The sequence below is a fragment of the Hyaena hyaena genome, unplaced genomic scaffold, assembly GCF_003009895.1.
Source record: "Hyaena hyaena isolate Hyena2069 unplaced genomic scaffold, ASM300989v1 scaffold_67, whole genome shotgun sequence".
Classification (NCBI taxonomy): Eukaryota; Metazoa; Chordata; class Mammalia; order Carnivora; family Hyaenidae; genus Hyaena; species Hyaena hyaena.
Genome location: NW_024080699.1, coordinates 602,831 through 618,267, shown reverse-complemented (window position 1 = coordinate 618,267; position 15,437 = coordinate 602,831). Strand labels below are relative to the sequence as shown.

General features: G+C 36.3%; 1 protein-coding gene and 1 non-coding gene across 5 annotated transcripts in view; one reads left to right on the top strand and one right to left on the bottom strand.

Moving 5' to 3' along the window:
• EML5 (EMAP like 5) overlaps positions 1 to 15,437 on the top strand; it is a 169,541-nt gene that overhangs the window by 125,843 nt on the left and 28,261 nt on the right. For 2 of the 4 annotated variants that reach the window (XM_039232532.1, XM_039232530.1), the window contains exons 24-27: positions 2,631 to 2,719; positions 3,774 to 3,950; positions 6,637 to 6,838; positions 7,510 to 7,636. In XM_039232532.1, the coding sequence (XP_039088463.1) occupies positions 2,631 to 2,719; positions 3,774 to 3,950; positions 6,637 to 6,838; positions 7,510 to 7,636 (595 nt within the window). Of the gene's footprint in view, positions 1 to 2,630; positions 2,720 to 3,773; positions 3,951 to 6,636; positions 6,839 to 7,509; positions 7,637 to 11,671; positions 11,687 to 13,985; positions 13,995 to 15,437 lie in introns of all 4 variants that reach the window. The other 2 variants (XM_039232529.1, XM_039232531.1) reach the window with 2 other exon arrangements.
• On the bottom strand, positions 10,931 to 11,015 carry TRNAK-UUU. The gene has a single exon. It is a non-coding gene; the product is annotated as a tRNA-Lys (tRNA).

Below are 15,437 nucleotides of genomic sequence, written 5' to 3'. Positions count from 1 at the left end.
CACAATGCCATATTTCAAGATACCATACGACGCTATAGTAATCAAAAGAGTATGGTTCTGGAACAAAAATAGACACATAGATCAATGGTTAGGATTAAAGAGCCCAGAATAAACCCATGATTATATGGCCAATTAATCTTCAACAGAAGAGGCAAGAATATGCAATGGGAAAAAGTCTCTTCAACAAATGATGTTGGGAAAACTTGACAGCTACATGCAAAAGAATGAAGCTGGACCATTTTCTTATAACCATACAGAAAAATAAAGTCAAAATGGATTAAGGATCTAAATGTGAAACCTGAAACTATAAAAATCCTAGAAGAGAGCACAGGCAGTAATTTCTCTGACACTGGCCATAGCAACATTTTTCTAGATGGGTCTCCTGAGGCAAGGGAAACAAAAGCAAAAATAAACTATTGGGACAACTTCAAAATAAAAACGTTCTGCACAATAAAAGAAACAGCCAACAAACTAAAAAACAACCTACTGAATGGGAGAAGATATTTGCAAATAACATATCTGATAAAGGACTAGTATTCAAAATATATAAAGAATACACATCTCAACACCAAAAAATCTATTAAAAGTGGGCAGAAGACGGGACGGGTGGCTCAGTCATTTAAGGCACTAACTTCAGACTTTATGACTTAGGTCATGATCTTACAGTTTGTAAGTTCCAGCCCCACATCTGGCTGTCTTTTTTCAGGATAGAGTCTGCTTTGGATCCTCTGTCTCCCTCTCTCTCTGCCTCCCCCACTTGCACATGCTCGCTCTCTCAAAAAAAAAACAAAAAAAAACAGAAAACAGTGTGGAGGTTCCTCAAAAATTTAACAATAGAACTCCCCTATGACCCATCAATAGCACTGCTTGGAATTTATCCAAGGGATACAGGCGTGCTGATGCATAGGGGCACATGTACCCCAATGTTCATAGCAGCACTCTCAACAATAGCCAAAACATGGAAAGAGCCTAAGTGTCCATCAACGGACGAATGGATCAAGAAGATGTGGTTTATCTATACGATGGAATACTACATGGCAATGAGAAACAATGAAATCTGGTCATGTGTAGCAACATGGATGGACCTTGAGGGTGTTATGCTGAGTGAAATAAGTCAGGCAGAGAAGGACAGATACCTTATGTTTGCATGTATAGCAGGATTAGGAGGAACTTAACAGAGGACCATGGGTGAGAAGAAGGGGGGAAATGGGGGGGGAGAGGGAGGGAGACAAACCATGAGAGACTCTTGAATATTGAGAACAAACTGAGGGCTGGTGGGGGTGGGGGTGTGGGGAAGGGGGGAGATGGGCATGGAGGAGGGCACCTGTGGGGATGAGCACTGGGTGTTATACGGAAACCAGCTTGACAATAAACTATTAAAAAAAAAAACATTAAAAAGATGTTTTTTAATGGGCAGAAGACATGAATACAGATGGCCAACAGACACATGAAAAGATGCTCAGTATCACTCAGTCAACAGCAAATCAGAACTGCAATGAGATATCATGTCACACCTGTCAGAATGGCTAAAATAAAAAACACAAGAAACAAGTGTTGATGAGAAGGTGGAGAAAAAGGAACCCTCATGCACAGTTGGTGGGAATGCAAACTGGTGCAGCCACTGTGGAAAACACTAACAACAGAATTACTATATGATCTAGTAATTCCACTACTGGGTATTTACCCAAAGAATATGAAAACACTAATTCAAAAAGATATATGCACCCCTATGGTTATTGCAGCATTATTTACTATAGCCCAGTTATGGAAGCAGCTCAAGCGTCCATCAATAGATGAATGAATAAGGAAGATGTGGTTATATATAATGGGATATTAGCCATAAAACAGAGTGAAATCTTGCCATTTGCAACAATATGAACACAATCAGAGTATAATGCTAAGTGGTATAGTCAGAGAAAGACAAATATCCTGTGATTTCACTCATATGTGGAATTTAAGGAACAAAACAAATGAACAAAGGGGAAAAAAGACCAAAAAACAGACTCTTAACTCTAGAGAGCAAACTGTAAGTAGGTGTGCAGGGGAATGGGTAAAATAGATGGAGATTAACAGTATACTTATCATGATGAGCAATGAGTGATACATGGATCTATTGAATCCCTGTATTGTATACCTGAAACTAATATAACAGGATATGTTAACTATACTGGAATTAAAAAAAAAAAAAAGAACTTAATGGGAGAAAGGTGGTAATGTTCACTGAATGCTTTTAAATAGGATTGATGCTATATAATTTTACATATGTGATTATAAAACAATTTAAATATCATAATAAACCATGAAAGAAAATATTTTAAAAGGTTAAACATGGGGCGCCTGGGTGGCTTAGTTGGTTAAGCGTCTGACTTTCGCTTAGGTCATGATCTCGTGGTAGTGGGTTCGAGCCCCATGTCGGGCTCTGTGCTGACTGCCAGCTCAGAGCCTGGAGCCTATTTCAGAGTCTATATCTCCCTCTCTCTCTGACCCTCCCCTGCTCACGCTGTCTCTCTCTCTCCTAGAAATAAATAAAATAAAAATATTAAAAAAATAAAAATAAATAAATAAAAATAAAAGGTTAAACATCCTAACTACATGTATATTCATATTTTATTTTTTTATTTTTTTTTAAGGAAAGCTTTTACAGGTCAACACTGGTGCTAAAGAACAATTATTCTTTGAAGCTCCCAGAGGGAAAAAACAAACCATTCCCAGTGTGGAGGTAGGAAGATAATAGTGTCTGCAATGTTGTTAATATGACTAGATGGTTAGAGAACTGATGCCTGCCTTTTATCATTTACATATGAAGCCTGTTCTCAAATTATTCAAATCATGGGTATTCTTTCTGTGAGTTTATTTTACTGGCCTAGACTAGTAGATGAGTAAAAGAAGAGGTGCAGTATTAAGAAAAGGAATCAATCACTTTTATGTTTTGGTACTTTCCTCAAAGAACAAGAAGCAAGCAAATAGACATCCTGTCTTAGATGGGAGTATTACATGTCTATCAAATCTTTTGGAACCCATTTGCCTAATATGTTTGTTGGCAAATTTAAAGAAAAGGAAAAATCCTTGAACTTTTTTCTTCAATGATCTTTTTTTGAAGTTTATTTATTTATTTTGAGAGAGAAGGGCGGGGAGAGAGAGAGAGAGAGAGAGAGAGAGAGAACACCCTAAGCAGCCTCTGTGTCATCAGTGCGGAGCTAGGTGTGGGCTCGATCCCACACATGGTGATACCATGACCTGAGCTGAAACCAAGACTGGACGCTTAACCAACTGAGTCACCCAGGTGCTCTGTGTTTGGTTTTGTGACTGACAGTATTAGCATATTTTTTTTTTGACATGTCCAGGAAGAGAGGCTAAATACATTCACTATTAAAGTGGCTTAATAAGGAGAAGGACTGTAAGGAAAGGTTCTTCATTTCCAGTAATGATTATTTGGAAAACATGCCTCTAAAATATTAGAAATTTAGACATGAAGTATAAATTACTTGGTTATTCTAAGAGCAGGAACTATCTTATCACTGAATGCTCAGCATGGAGAACATAGGTAGGTGTATCATAAGTACATGTTGAATAATAATGTTATGTTAAAATTTTTCTACAGGAACTAGTGCACTTGGGAAGCTACAAAAACCAAGAGAACTAATAATTCAACTGTTTTTATTAAAATTTTAATTTTGCTTGTGACATATATAATTAGAAAGAAACATATTCAGATTTTTGTTGTTAACTTTTAAGGCTTAGATATTAACATGTAGCCTTTTTTTCCTTTTTAGGTAGAAAAAATTTGTTGGGCATCATGGACGAGTGTGCTTGGTTTATGCTGTGAGGGAATTTGGCCAGTAATTGGAGAAGTCACAGATATAACTGCCTCTTGCCTCACGAGTGACAAAATGGTCTTAGCTACTGGGGATGATTTGGGATTTGTGAAGTTATTTAGATATCCTGTTAAAGTATGTGTTTTTCTTTAACTCCCCTAATGATCATAATTGTAAAAATGGTTCAGGTCATGTACTTTCATAGTATTTTGTTCTTGTAATATGAATATTACATACGTAATATGGAAGGTTTAGAATTGTGTATCCTATTTTGACATCATATGTATAGCTTTTAAAAAAAATGTTTACTTGCTTTGATAAAGAGCACACACACACTCGAGTGGGGGAAGGGCAGAGAGAGAGAATCCCAAGCAGGCTCCACCCTCTCAGTGCAGAGCCCAGTCTGGGGCTCAATCCATGAAACATGCGATAAGACCCGAGCTGAAGTCAAGAGTTGGATGCTTAACTTACTGAGGTGCCACCCAGGCACCCATATAGCTTTTATTTAGAAGTATTATAATTTATGTCCCATGTCTTAAGTTATATTGTACAGTGTTTCTCAATATTGAGTAATATATAAATATCCGTTTTTGGAAGAAACATTTCTTTTATCCCTAATATGAACTTAAATAATTTTAGTATTCTTTTGATTAAATACATACAATTAACAATAAATACAAATTCTTTATATTTATAGCTTTAAAATTTAAAATGTAACCATTAGAGACAAAATACTATAAATATAATACCTATAAAATTAAAATAGACAATACTGATTCAATGTAATGAATGATGTTATTTTTTGCTAAAACCAGACTGTACAGAATCTTTGGAGTGCTACATGCCAGTGCTGTGTGAAAATTGAATTCTCTTTCTTCTTTTCAAACTACTGGGAAACATTAGGCTTTCACTTAGCATAAAAATAAAATTCATATATCAAGTCCAGATGCATTATTTCTTAATTGTTACTAATTCATATGTACAGTTGATCCTTGAACAATGTGGGAGTTGGGATGCCAACCCCCTGCATAGTCAAAAATCCACATACAACCTTTGACTTCCCCAAAACTTTACTAATAGCCTACTGTTGACTCGAAGCCTTACCAATAGCATAAACAGTCAATTAACACATATTTTCTATATGTATAATATATTGTATTCTTATAATAAAGTAAGCTAGAGAAAATAAAATGTTATTACAAAAATAATCAGGAAAATACAGGGCTGTACTGTATTTATTAAAAAATATCTGCATATAAATGGCCCTATGCATTTCAAACCCATATTGTTCAAGGATCAGCTGTATATTATGACCTGGCAACAGCATGAACATAAATTTGAAATAGGGGACGGAAATCATATTATGATATTGGTGGTCTTAAGTAACTGCTCATATTAATACTTTTTGATCAACATTGACATGAAAACACAAGTTTTCATGTCAAGTACCTGAGAAAATATTCCACACATCCCTGTTTTAGATATACTTCAGTGTAGAACCTTAATTGATAAGAATGTGTTCCAATAAGGCATTGATTGGTCAGAACCTTCACTTCTAGCATTCGAGGTGGTATAGATGCCTTAAGAATAGGCTCTAGGATAACCGTCTACAGATTCCTGCTTCACTTCTCTGTAACAAGAACCAAAATATCTTAGAGAAAGTACCTTCCTGCAGTGTTTTGATGATAGATCCCCCTCCCCCCTTCTATTGGAGCTGATATTTATTAAAGTCTTTTCCAAAGAATTCACTGTTGTAGCTATCACTATATTTTAAGGCATTTCCTATTTTAACGCCTTTGAAAAGATGTCCATCTAAAACTTGCTTATAAAAAATTTAAAAAAATAAAACTTGCTTACAGTAGATTGATCTGAAATTTACTTAGTAGTTTGTTAGTGTTATGTTAGTGTTCTAGATTTAAAAGTTGCCAGTGCCTGTAACTTTTATTTTTCTTGATTTTTAAAAGGAAAATATATTTTTGTGTGTACTGCTTATAAACAAAAACACCAATGAATTAAGATGAAAGATATTTAAATGAATATATTCCAAAAGGGTTGATAATTACTTTTTGTTAACGTGACCGTGCTGTACATAAGCATTTATTTCCTTTCTCATTGTGTTTATTTCCAGCAACAATATGTCTGCATAACCATTGTTTTGAACAGATATGTACTTTTCCATAGACATACACTGTAGTTAACTCTTACTTGATTGAACATTTAAGGTATTTAAAATTTTTCACTGCTGTAGGTACTATGATGAATATTTTTTGCACACATAGAATTTTCTTAGCATATACCCCTAGAAGAGGGATTGGTGAGTCAAAAGTCAGAACATTTTTGGGGCACCTGGGTGGCTCAGTCTGTTGGGCATCTGACTTGGGCTCAGGCCATGATCTCACAGTGCGTGGGTTCAAGCCCCGCGTCAGGCTCTGTGCTGACATTTCAGCGCCTGGAGCCTGTTTCAGATTCTGTGTCTCCCTCTCTCTCTGACCCTCCCCTGCTCACACTGTCTTTCTCTCTAAATAAAATAAAGACATAAATTTTTTAAAAAATGTCAGAATATTTTAATGCTTTTAATGTACAATACCAAGTTGATTTAAAAAAAAATTCCACCTGTGGTACTAGCAGTATGTGAGACTACTAGTTTTATCCTGTTGTCAACAGGAAATTGTCATTTTTTACTCTAGTGAATTTCAGCATTTTCTTTTTATTTTTACAAGATGACTTTGTGATGATTAATTTCCAATCATATATTAAGAAATAAATTTAAAATTATAACTGACCATTTGCAAGGTAATAACATTTTTGTTTTCATCTTTAGGGAAAATTTGGAAAGTTTAAGAGGTACGTGGCCCATAGTACACATGTCACAAATGTTCGCTGGACCTACGACGACAGCATGTTGGTTACCTTAGGAGGTGCAGATATGTCTTTAATGGTTTGGACAAATGAAATGGAGGGCTATCGAGAAAAAAGACCTTGTGATAGTGAAGAATCTGATACAGATTCTGAAGAAGATGGGGGTATGTCATTTTAAAATATTTTAACAAAAACAAATAATTTAGCACAATGGATTTAAACTACAGCAGTGAAACAAGTAATAATAATGTTAGAATAATTGTGGTCTTAGTTTTTGTGGTCTGTTTGATGCCAGAATCCATTGTATGACTCAGACCATGCAGGCAGGTATTGATGGCTTAAATACATTCTTCATCTACAAATGTATGATAATCCTACTTCATGTAAGTGCTGTTAACATTTTATAATGTCGAACTTCATATTTTCAAATTATTTTCTTTTCCTTATATACAAATAAGGCCAGCTTGTTATAGAAAAATTAGAAAATACATTTTGCAATAGAAATAAATACAGTATCCATAATTTGACCACTCAGAAGTAACTTCGGTTAATATGTTGAGGCCTTATATATATTTTTTTTTAACAAAAATGATACTGAATTGCATTTATACTTTGTAGGCTGATATTATCTCTTAGTAATATTTCAAAAACATTGTTACATATCATTAAAAATTCTACCTCATTTTTACTGGCTGTATATTATTTCATAATTTGGCTATAACACAATTTATTTAACTTATTTCATTTTGTTGAACATCCTTGAATCCAGTTTACAAGATCATAATAGACCTCCTCAGTTGTAACTTAGAGAATAATTCCTGTGTTTTGATGGCAGGCTATGACAGTGATGTTACAAGGGAGAATGAAATCAGTTACACCATTAGAGCCTTATCAACAAATATTCGCCCAATGTTTGGAGTCAAGCCTCATTTGCAACAGAAAGAACCCTCAGTTGATGAGAGGTAACAATCAAGTTTAAAACTAAATGAAGAAAAATATATTGGTATTAAAAATTGATGGGGCGCCTGGGTGGCTTAGTCGGTTAAGCGTCCAACTTTCACTTAGGTCATGATCTCGCGGTTTGTGGGTTCGAGCCCCGCGTCACGCTCTGTGCTGACTGCCAGCTCAGAGCCTGGAGCCTGTTTCAGAGTCTGTGACTCCCTCTCTCTCTGACCCTCCCCTGCTCACGCTGTCTCTCTCTCTCTCTCTCTCTCTCTCTCTCTCCTAGAAATAAATAAAAACATTTAAAAAAAATTTTTTTTTAATTGAATTTAGGTGGTGCCTGGGTGGCTCAGTCGTTAAGCATCCGACTCTGGCTCAGGTCATGATCTCCTGGTTCCTGAATTTGAGACCCACATCGGGCTCTGTGCTGACAGCTCACAGCCTGGAGCCTTCTTTATATTCTGTGTCTCCCTCTCTTTCTGACCCTCCCCAACTCATGTTCTGTCTCTCTCTCTCTCAAAAATAAATAAACATAAAAATTTTTTTTATTGAATTTAGAGGCACCTGGGTGGCTCAAATGATTGAACTTCCAACTTCAGCTCGGGTCATGATCTCACAGTTTGTGAGTTCGAGCCCCACATTGGGCTCTGTGCTGACAGTTCAGAGCCTGGAGTCTGCTTCAGATTCTGTGTCGTCTTCTCTCTCTTCCTCTCCACCACTCACACTCTGTCTCTCTCTGTCTCTCAAAAATAGACATTAAAAAAATTTGTAATAAAATTGAATTTACTGCTTGAATGAATTTTTGCAAAAACTGAGTAACAGTGGTACTGTTTCATTTTACAGCTTCCATCACCTCTTAGGAAATATATTTTCCTTAAATACTTTATGATGGTGACACTGTCTCTTGCAAATAGTGTAGGGAATATATAAAGTCTGTATGATTAAAGGAATATTATTTGCTAAGTTTTATTAATATATGTGAGGGGGTTGTAGGAGATAATAAAAATTGAATCCCGTAACAAGTATGTTTCAGGAAGCACATGAGCAGAGGTAGGATTAAATTTTGAAAAGGCGTTTTTATCCATGTGCCTTTAATCAAGGATAGAAAATCATTATTTGAACATTTTTTTCCAGGGCGCCTGGATGGCAGGTGTAAGTTAAGCATAAGCATCCAATATCAGCTCAGGTCATGATCTCTCGGTTCGTGGGTTCAAGCCCTGCATCAGTCCCTGTGAAATTTCAGAGCGTGGAGCCTGCTTTGGATTCTTTGTCTCACTCTGTTTCCCCACCCCACCTCCGCTCGTGAGCTCTCTCTCTCTCTCGCCCTCTCTCTCTCTCTCTCTCAAAAATAAACATTAAAATTTTTTAATGTTAAAAAAATAAATAAAAATAAATTTTGAAAAAGTCAAATTGAAGTAGTGTCCCATTAGAGAATAGGAATTACTGGTCTTTCTGGAATCAGCAAATAAAAAATAAAGGCTGTGCACACAGCAATTTTATGAGGAGAGAACTTTTTAATAGTCTCTGAGTTAGATGACAGATCATGAGAGGGATTGTGAACATGGTGCTTTTAAAATAATTAGGGAATATGGAGAACTGTGAAGAGGTATATGGATCAGTGAATGGCATAGATTTTTAAGAAATGATAAAAAAATTAACGAGAAACTGCAGTGAGGAACCAAGGCATAGTAGGAGGTGGGAACAGCAGTGACATCTTCTGTCGAAAACTGTGTTGAAGAAAACTTTGTTATGAGAAGTTGGCAAGAATATTTGAGGGAGAAGTTAAAAATGACAGGGAGTTCACTCACATTGGACAGAATTTGTGGAAAATTCGAGTGAAAATCTAGTCAGTGAGGTTAGTTCTGAAGACCCCTGGGGCTCAGCTGGATAGAAATGACAGCACAAGAAAGCATATGCAGAAGGGTTTGAGCTTGCGCTACAGGCTGACGTTCAGGGAGAAGGATGAAGTTGGGGGGGAGTGTTGAGGGGCATGTTACTGATGGAGAAGGGCGAACTAGAGATTCTCTGAACTGGCGAGCTGCCCAGTTCCCATGGAAGTTCTTGGAAGGTGGTGTTCAGTCATGATGCCTCCACAGTAGCTCTTGCAGGCACCCATTTGCTGGCGAATTCTCATATAATCACACTGGCATCACCTTATGGATAGGGGCACAAAATGGCGATTATCTATTTTGTCATCACAGATGAAGACGCAGAGTATTAGAAATAGGTTTGGATGACTGGCCTGGATGACTCGGTTGAGTGTCTGACTTCAGCTCAGGTCATGATCTCACAGCTTGTGGAGTTCAGACCTGCTTTGGATTCTGTCTTCCCCCTCCCTGCCCGTCTCTTGTTTGTGCTCTGTCTCTGTCTCTCTCAAAAATAAACATTAAGAAAATTTAAAAAGAATCACTAACTTATAGAGTATTCTATAAAATGAAAAATAACTTATCTAAAGAATTTAGGTAGTAAGTCTTCACCACCCTCCCTGAGAATGAAATACAGAATCACCTGAGGGAGATACCTGGTTAATACTGAAACACTTTCTGAACCTAAATATCCATGAAGTAATGAACAATACCTATATAATCCATTAATTGGAGAACTACATATAAGTGTACAAATGTAGATGTTCCTAATGAGGATGTGTGCAGTACGGTGCTTACTTACATTGTATTTCACAGGTAATGAAAAGCCAAAAGTGTACTATAAGGAGGAAGAAACTCTAGACCTTACCATAAGTCTTTTTCATTTATTATACTGAGTTTTAATAAAAATACTATCATTTATCAGATAAATTAGGTAAAGCAGAAAATGTGACCTAATTTTAATCTATAGGCCATATTCATGGTAAAACAATTAAAATTCCTCCTTTATTAGTAAAGTGACCCACGTTCTGACTGATGGAAGGATTTTACTGCTCATGAAAAATGCTTGATCAGTGCCTGGTGGCTCAGTGGGTCAGGCATCCAACTCTTGATTTTTGCTCAGGTCACGATCTCCCAGTTCGTGAGATTGAGCCCCTCATCAAGCTCTGCATTGAAAATGCGGAACCTGCTTGGGATTCTTTCTCTCCCTCTCTCTCTGTACCTCCCCTGCTCACGCTGTCTCTCAAATATACTTTTTAAAAAATGAAAAAAAAGAAAAATACTTGACACTGTCATAATCTTTGCTGTTAGCTTATGTTTTTTTTTTTTAATGTTTTATTTATTTATTTCTAGGAGAGAGAGAGACAGCATGAACAGGGGAGGGTCAGAGAGAGAGGGAGTCACAGACTCTGAAACAGGCTCCAGGCTCTGAGCTGGCAGTCAGCACAGAGCCCGACACGGGGCTCGAACCCACGAACCGCGAGATCATGACCTGAGCAAAAGTCAGACGCTCAACCGACTAAGCCACCCGGGCGCCCCAAGCTTATGTTTTTTTACACCTGAAGTTTTCAAAATTATTTTTGAAATAGCTTTGCATTTGTTCTCAGTTTATGCTGAATTCTTTTGAAAATGCTGAAGCCAAAGTCAGAAATGACTCATAGTTAGGAGTCTTCATTTTCATAAAATGAGAGAATCAAAGGAGAAAAAAATGAAGATACTTCTTTTACCAATTTTGTATATATTTGTGAAGAGATACTATGGTCTATATAAAAGTTTTGTATTATAAATAAAATATGTTATTGCTAAGAAATAAGAAATAAAACATTTTATAAACAGTTAAAACAAATGCTTGTCAAATATCCACTTAAGAAAATGTTTCTGATGACAGTTGATAACTGCTTTACTTGGTCAATACTTTTGTGGGGCCTTTTTTCCTAAATGACTTTAATGATTTTATGTTTTTCTTTTTGTAGCAAATCTTGTGTATTTAAAGTAGTTGTCAATCAAACTTTCAGTATTTTTTAATAAATATATTCAGAACAGTATAGCATAAAATTTAGGCATTTTTGTGTTTCTTTAGAATTGTATTGATGTTTCCTTTCTTCTGTTTACTTAACTGCTACCTTTTATTCATCAGCTTCCATCAATTATTCATCATCAATGCTTTTTTTCCTTTTGCTCCTTTTGAAGGCAGGGGGTAGTAAGGTAAGTGTTTTATTAAATAAAATATTCCATTATTTAGTCTTCGTTCTGTTTTGATCTTTGTAGTATTTTCAGGTATTGTTTTTTTCCTATAAAACATTGAACTACATTTGTCAAGAGAATTAGAAAGTGAAATAAGTCCTACAGAAAAGTTGCAAATATACATATCTGTATATGTAGTATGTGGGTGTTGCAGAGGGTCTTCTTTATGATCATTTGGTTTTACACATGACTTTTCACAAAGTCCCAGTAGTTTTAGTTTCTCTGTAAGTTTCAGAGGTTCATAAAAATAGTTAACCACACGTATTTATCTGAAAAATTATTCAGTTTATAAACCTGTTAGCTTCATTCAATGTGTACTTATTTTTTTTTAAATTTTTAATGTTTTGTTTATTTCTGAGAGAGAGACAGCATGAGCAGGGGAGGGTCAGAGAGAGAGGGAGACACAGAATCCGAAGCAGACTCCAGACTCTGAGCTAGCTGTCAGCACAGAGCCTGATGTGGGGCTTGAACTCACGAACTGTGAGATCATGACCTGAGCCAAAGTCAGACGCTCAACCAACTGAGCCACCCAGGTGCCCCTAATGTGTACTTATATATTCATTTATAAACATTAACATAAGGCAGTGAAGATATTTGTATGTTTAATAAAATGGTAAGTACAGAAAAGGACTCTCTGGAATACTCTTAGAACTACCTTTAGTGAGATGAAAATGTCTTCAGGCAGTTTCTGAAACAGGACTGTATGGAAAAAGCCAGTCTATTTTAGAAGTAAAAAAGGGTACCATTAGGAAAATGCTGGAAGATAAGGATGAAAAAAAATAGATTTGAGACGCGATTGTGTAGAAACTCAGATATTAGGCACTCCTTATCTTACTTGGTAAACAGCAAAAATTCGTTACTTGTTTTAAATGAGTGATGTGTGGGAGGCACCTGGGTGCCTCAGTCCACTGAACATCTGACTCTTTATTTTGGCTCAGGTCACGGTCCCAAGGGCATGGGATTTGAACCCTGCATCAGGCTCCACATTAAACATGGAGCCTGCTTAAGATTCTCCCCTCCCTCCCTCCTTCCACTTATTCCCCCTCCCCCACTCATGCTCTCTCTAATTAAAAAAAAAAAAAAAAAAAAAAATGAGTGAGTGCAAAGATAGAAGTCTAGAGTCTGATGTAACTTCTGCAGAGCTCCACATTATCTTAGACTATTTTAACAGAAATAAAACATTCAGATCTAGCCTCAGTTCTGAAGTAACTTATTTAGGACTGATCTCTGCATTTTAAAGGGACGCTGACAGTTTACAGTGGGCGTTACTTGTTTCAAAACAAAGCTAAGTAGAGATATAATTGTTATCTTGGGTGTCAATGAAAGAGAGAAGTGACCTTCCTTTCATGAGCAGTTTCCATGCAGGGTTTAGATGATTATTTGTCATCAGTGCTACAAAGAGATGTTCTAGACATGTAAAGACGATTCTTCCTTTCAGTAGGAGGATGGATGAGATGACTTTTGTGATCTCTTTCAGTTCTTTTATGGTCATCATATTATTAAAGGGATTTTTTTTAAAGTTATCTCCTTTAGGGGCACCTGGGTGGCTCAGTTGGTTGAGTGTTAGACTTCGGCTCTGGTCATGACCTCACGGTTTGTGGGTTCAAGCCCCGCATCGGGCTTTGTGCTGACAGCTAGTCTCACAGCCTGGAGCCTGTTTCAGATTCTGTCTCCGTCTCTCTCTGACCCTCCCCTGCTCACGCTGTCTCTCTCTCTCTCTCTCAGAAATAAATAAAAAACATTTTAAAGAATTTATTAAAGTTAACCTCCTTTGGAGACTAGAAAAATCCCAAGTCTAGCATGATCTTGAGTAACTCTTGTTGCCCGCTGGATTGGACTGGCTGACTGGGACAGCCCCTTGGGTTAGGAGGACCTACTTTACCTTAGACAATTTCCTTAATAGCATCCCCAGTGCTACCAGCCTTTTAAGTTGGTTAACATTTCACTGCCCGTTCTTAGGAACAAAGGTAAGCATCAGTATTTTGTTTGAAATTCAGAGTGCACCATAGAAAAGTAGCACTGGTAAGCTTTAATATTTACAACATAGAACATGTTCAGTGCCCATTTTCTGTTTTCACCTCCTGATTTTCCTGCTGATTTTCTCAACTTGAGCAGTAATAAATAACAATAGGCCTTTAATACATGCAGTATGGCCTGCATTAAACTTGTAAAAATAGTCTTTTATGGAAGTATTTTACTTGTGTTTTAAATTCAGATTTGTGTTCTAATCTTTTCCCTTTTTTCATCTGCTGCTGAAAAGAGGTTCCAGGTAATCCTCTCTCTTTGCTGTATTTTATGAAACCTAATTATGTATTTTTATCATCTTTCATGTTTACCATTAATGAGCTGTATTGCTTGATGTTCACAGTTGTCCATGTTTTTCTCCTCTGAAATCAGCATCACTGAAATGAATAGCATCTTAATTATTGTATTTCTCCTCCATAAGTAACTGCTTTATCAAAACTTTATTTGTTCAACTTGTATAATTTTATAAGTTGTATAACTTTATTTAAACAATAATTATACCAAAAAAATTATTTTTAAAAATTAAGATATACTTAATTGTTACAGAGGCTTATATAGATCAAAACTACCTGTTTGTTGTTTGGATTACAATTAAAGCTGTCAGATAATAACACTGAATGAAGTTCACCAACAAAACTGACCTGGAAGAAAAGCCAAGGCTGCTATCATTCCTTAAAATGGCCCTAAGAGAAACTTTTTAAATGTTAAATATTGGGGCGCCTGGGTGGCTTAGTCGGTTAAGCGTCCGACTTTCACTTAGGTCATGATCTCACAGTTCGTGGGTTCAAGCCCCGCGTCGGGCTCTGTGCTGACTGCCAGCTCAGAGCCTGGAGCCTGTTTCAGAGTCTGTGTCTCCCTCTCTCTCTGACCCTCCCCTGCTCACGCTGTCTCTCTCTCTCTCTCTCTCTCTCTCCTAGAAATAAATAAAACATTAAAAAAAATAATAAATGTTAAATATTATAAGCTAAATTATATTTATTATAGACATTCAAAATAGTATGTGAAAAAGGTTCAAAACCAAAATTTCTGCAATAATTTGAAAAGTTCTTTATACTTTCAGTGCATGTAATTTTTATGTCACCAGCCATGGTTTCTTTACTTCTACATACTACTACACATTACATATGAATGTATGCACTTCTTTTATATTACATTTTCAAGATAGGGCACCTCATTGACTTTTATAGATGTATAACCTGGAAACTATTGTGAAAATACAAATATGTTTTTAGCCTTTAAATTTATACTTTTAATCACACATGTTGGATTTTCCTACAGGAAAGTCAGTTTGTATCATTTTCTGATTTAGTTGTTACAAATTGAATACTAAAAGTTTGGAAGGGGAGGTTGATAGCATGATTGATTTGTATTCAGTGTTTGGGTTATTAAATATTTAAACAATGGTTATCTGAGATAACAATAAACCAAATGAGGTGGTGTTTTTAAATTAGACACATAAATTTAGGAAAAAAGCCTCCCCACTTTTTAAAAAATTTGAGTGCAGTTGGCACACTATGTTACTTTCATTTCAGGTGTGCAACATAGTGATTTGACAAGTTTATACATCATGCCTTGCTCACTGCAAGTGTGGCCACCATCTGTCCCCCACATTGTTATTACAGTATCATTCACTGCATTCCTTATGTTAGGCCTTTTATTCCTGTGACTTCTTCATTCCGTAATGGGA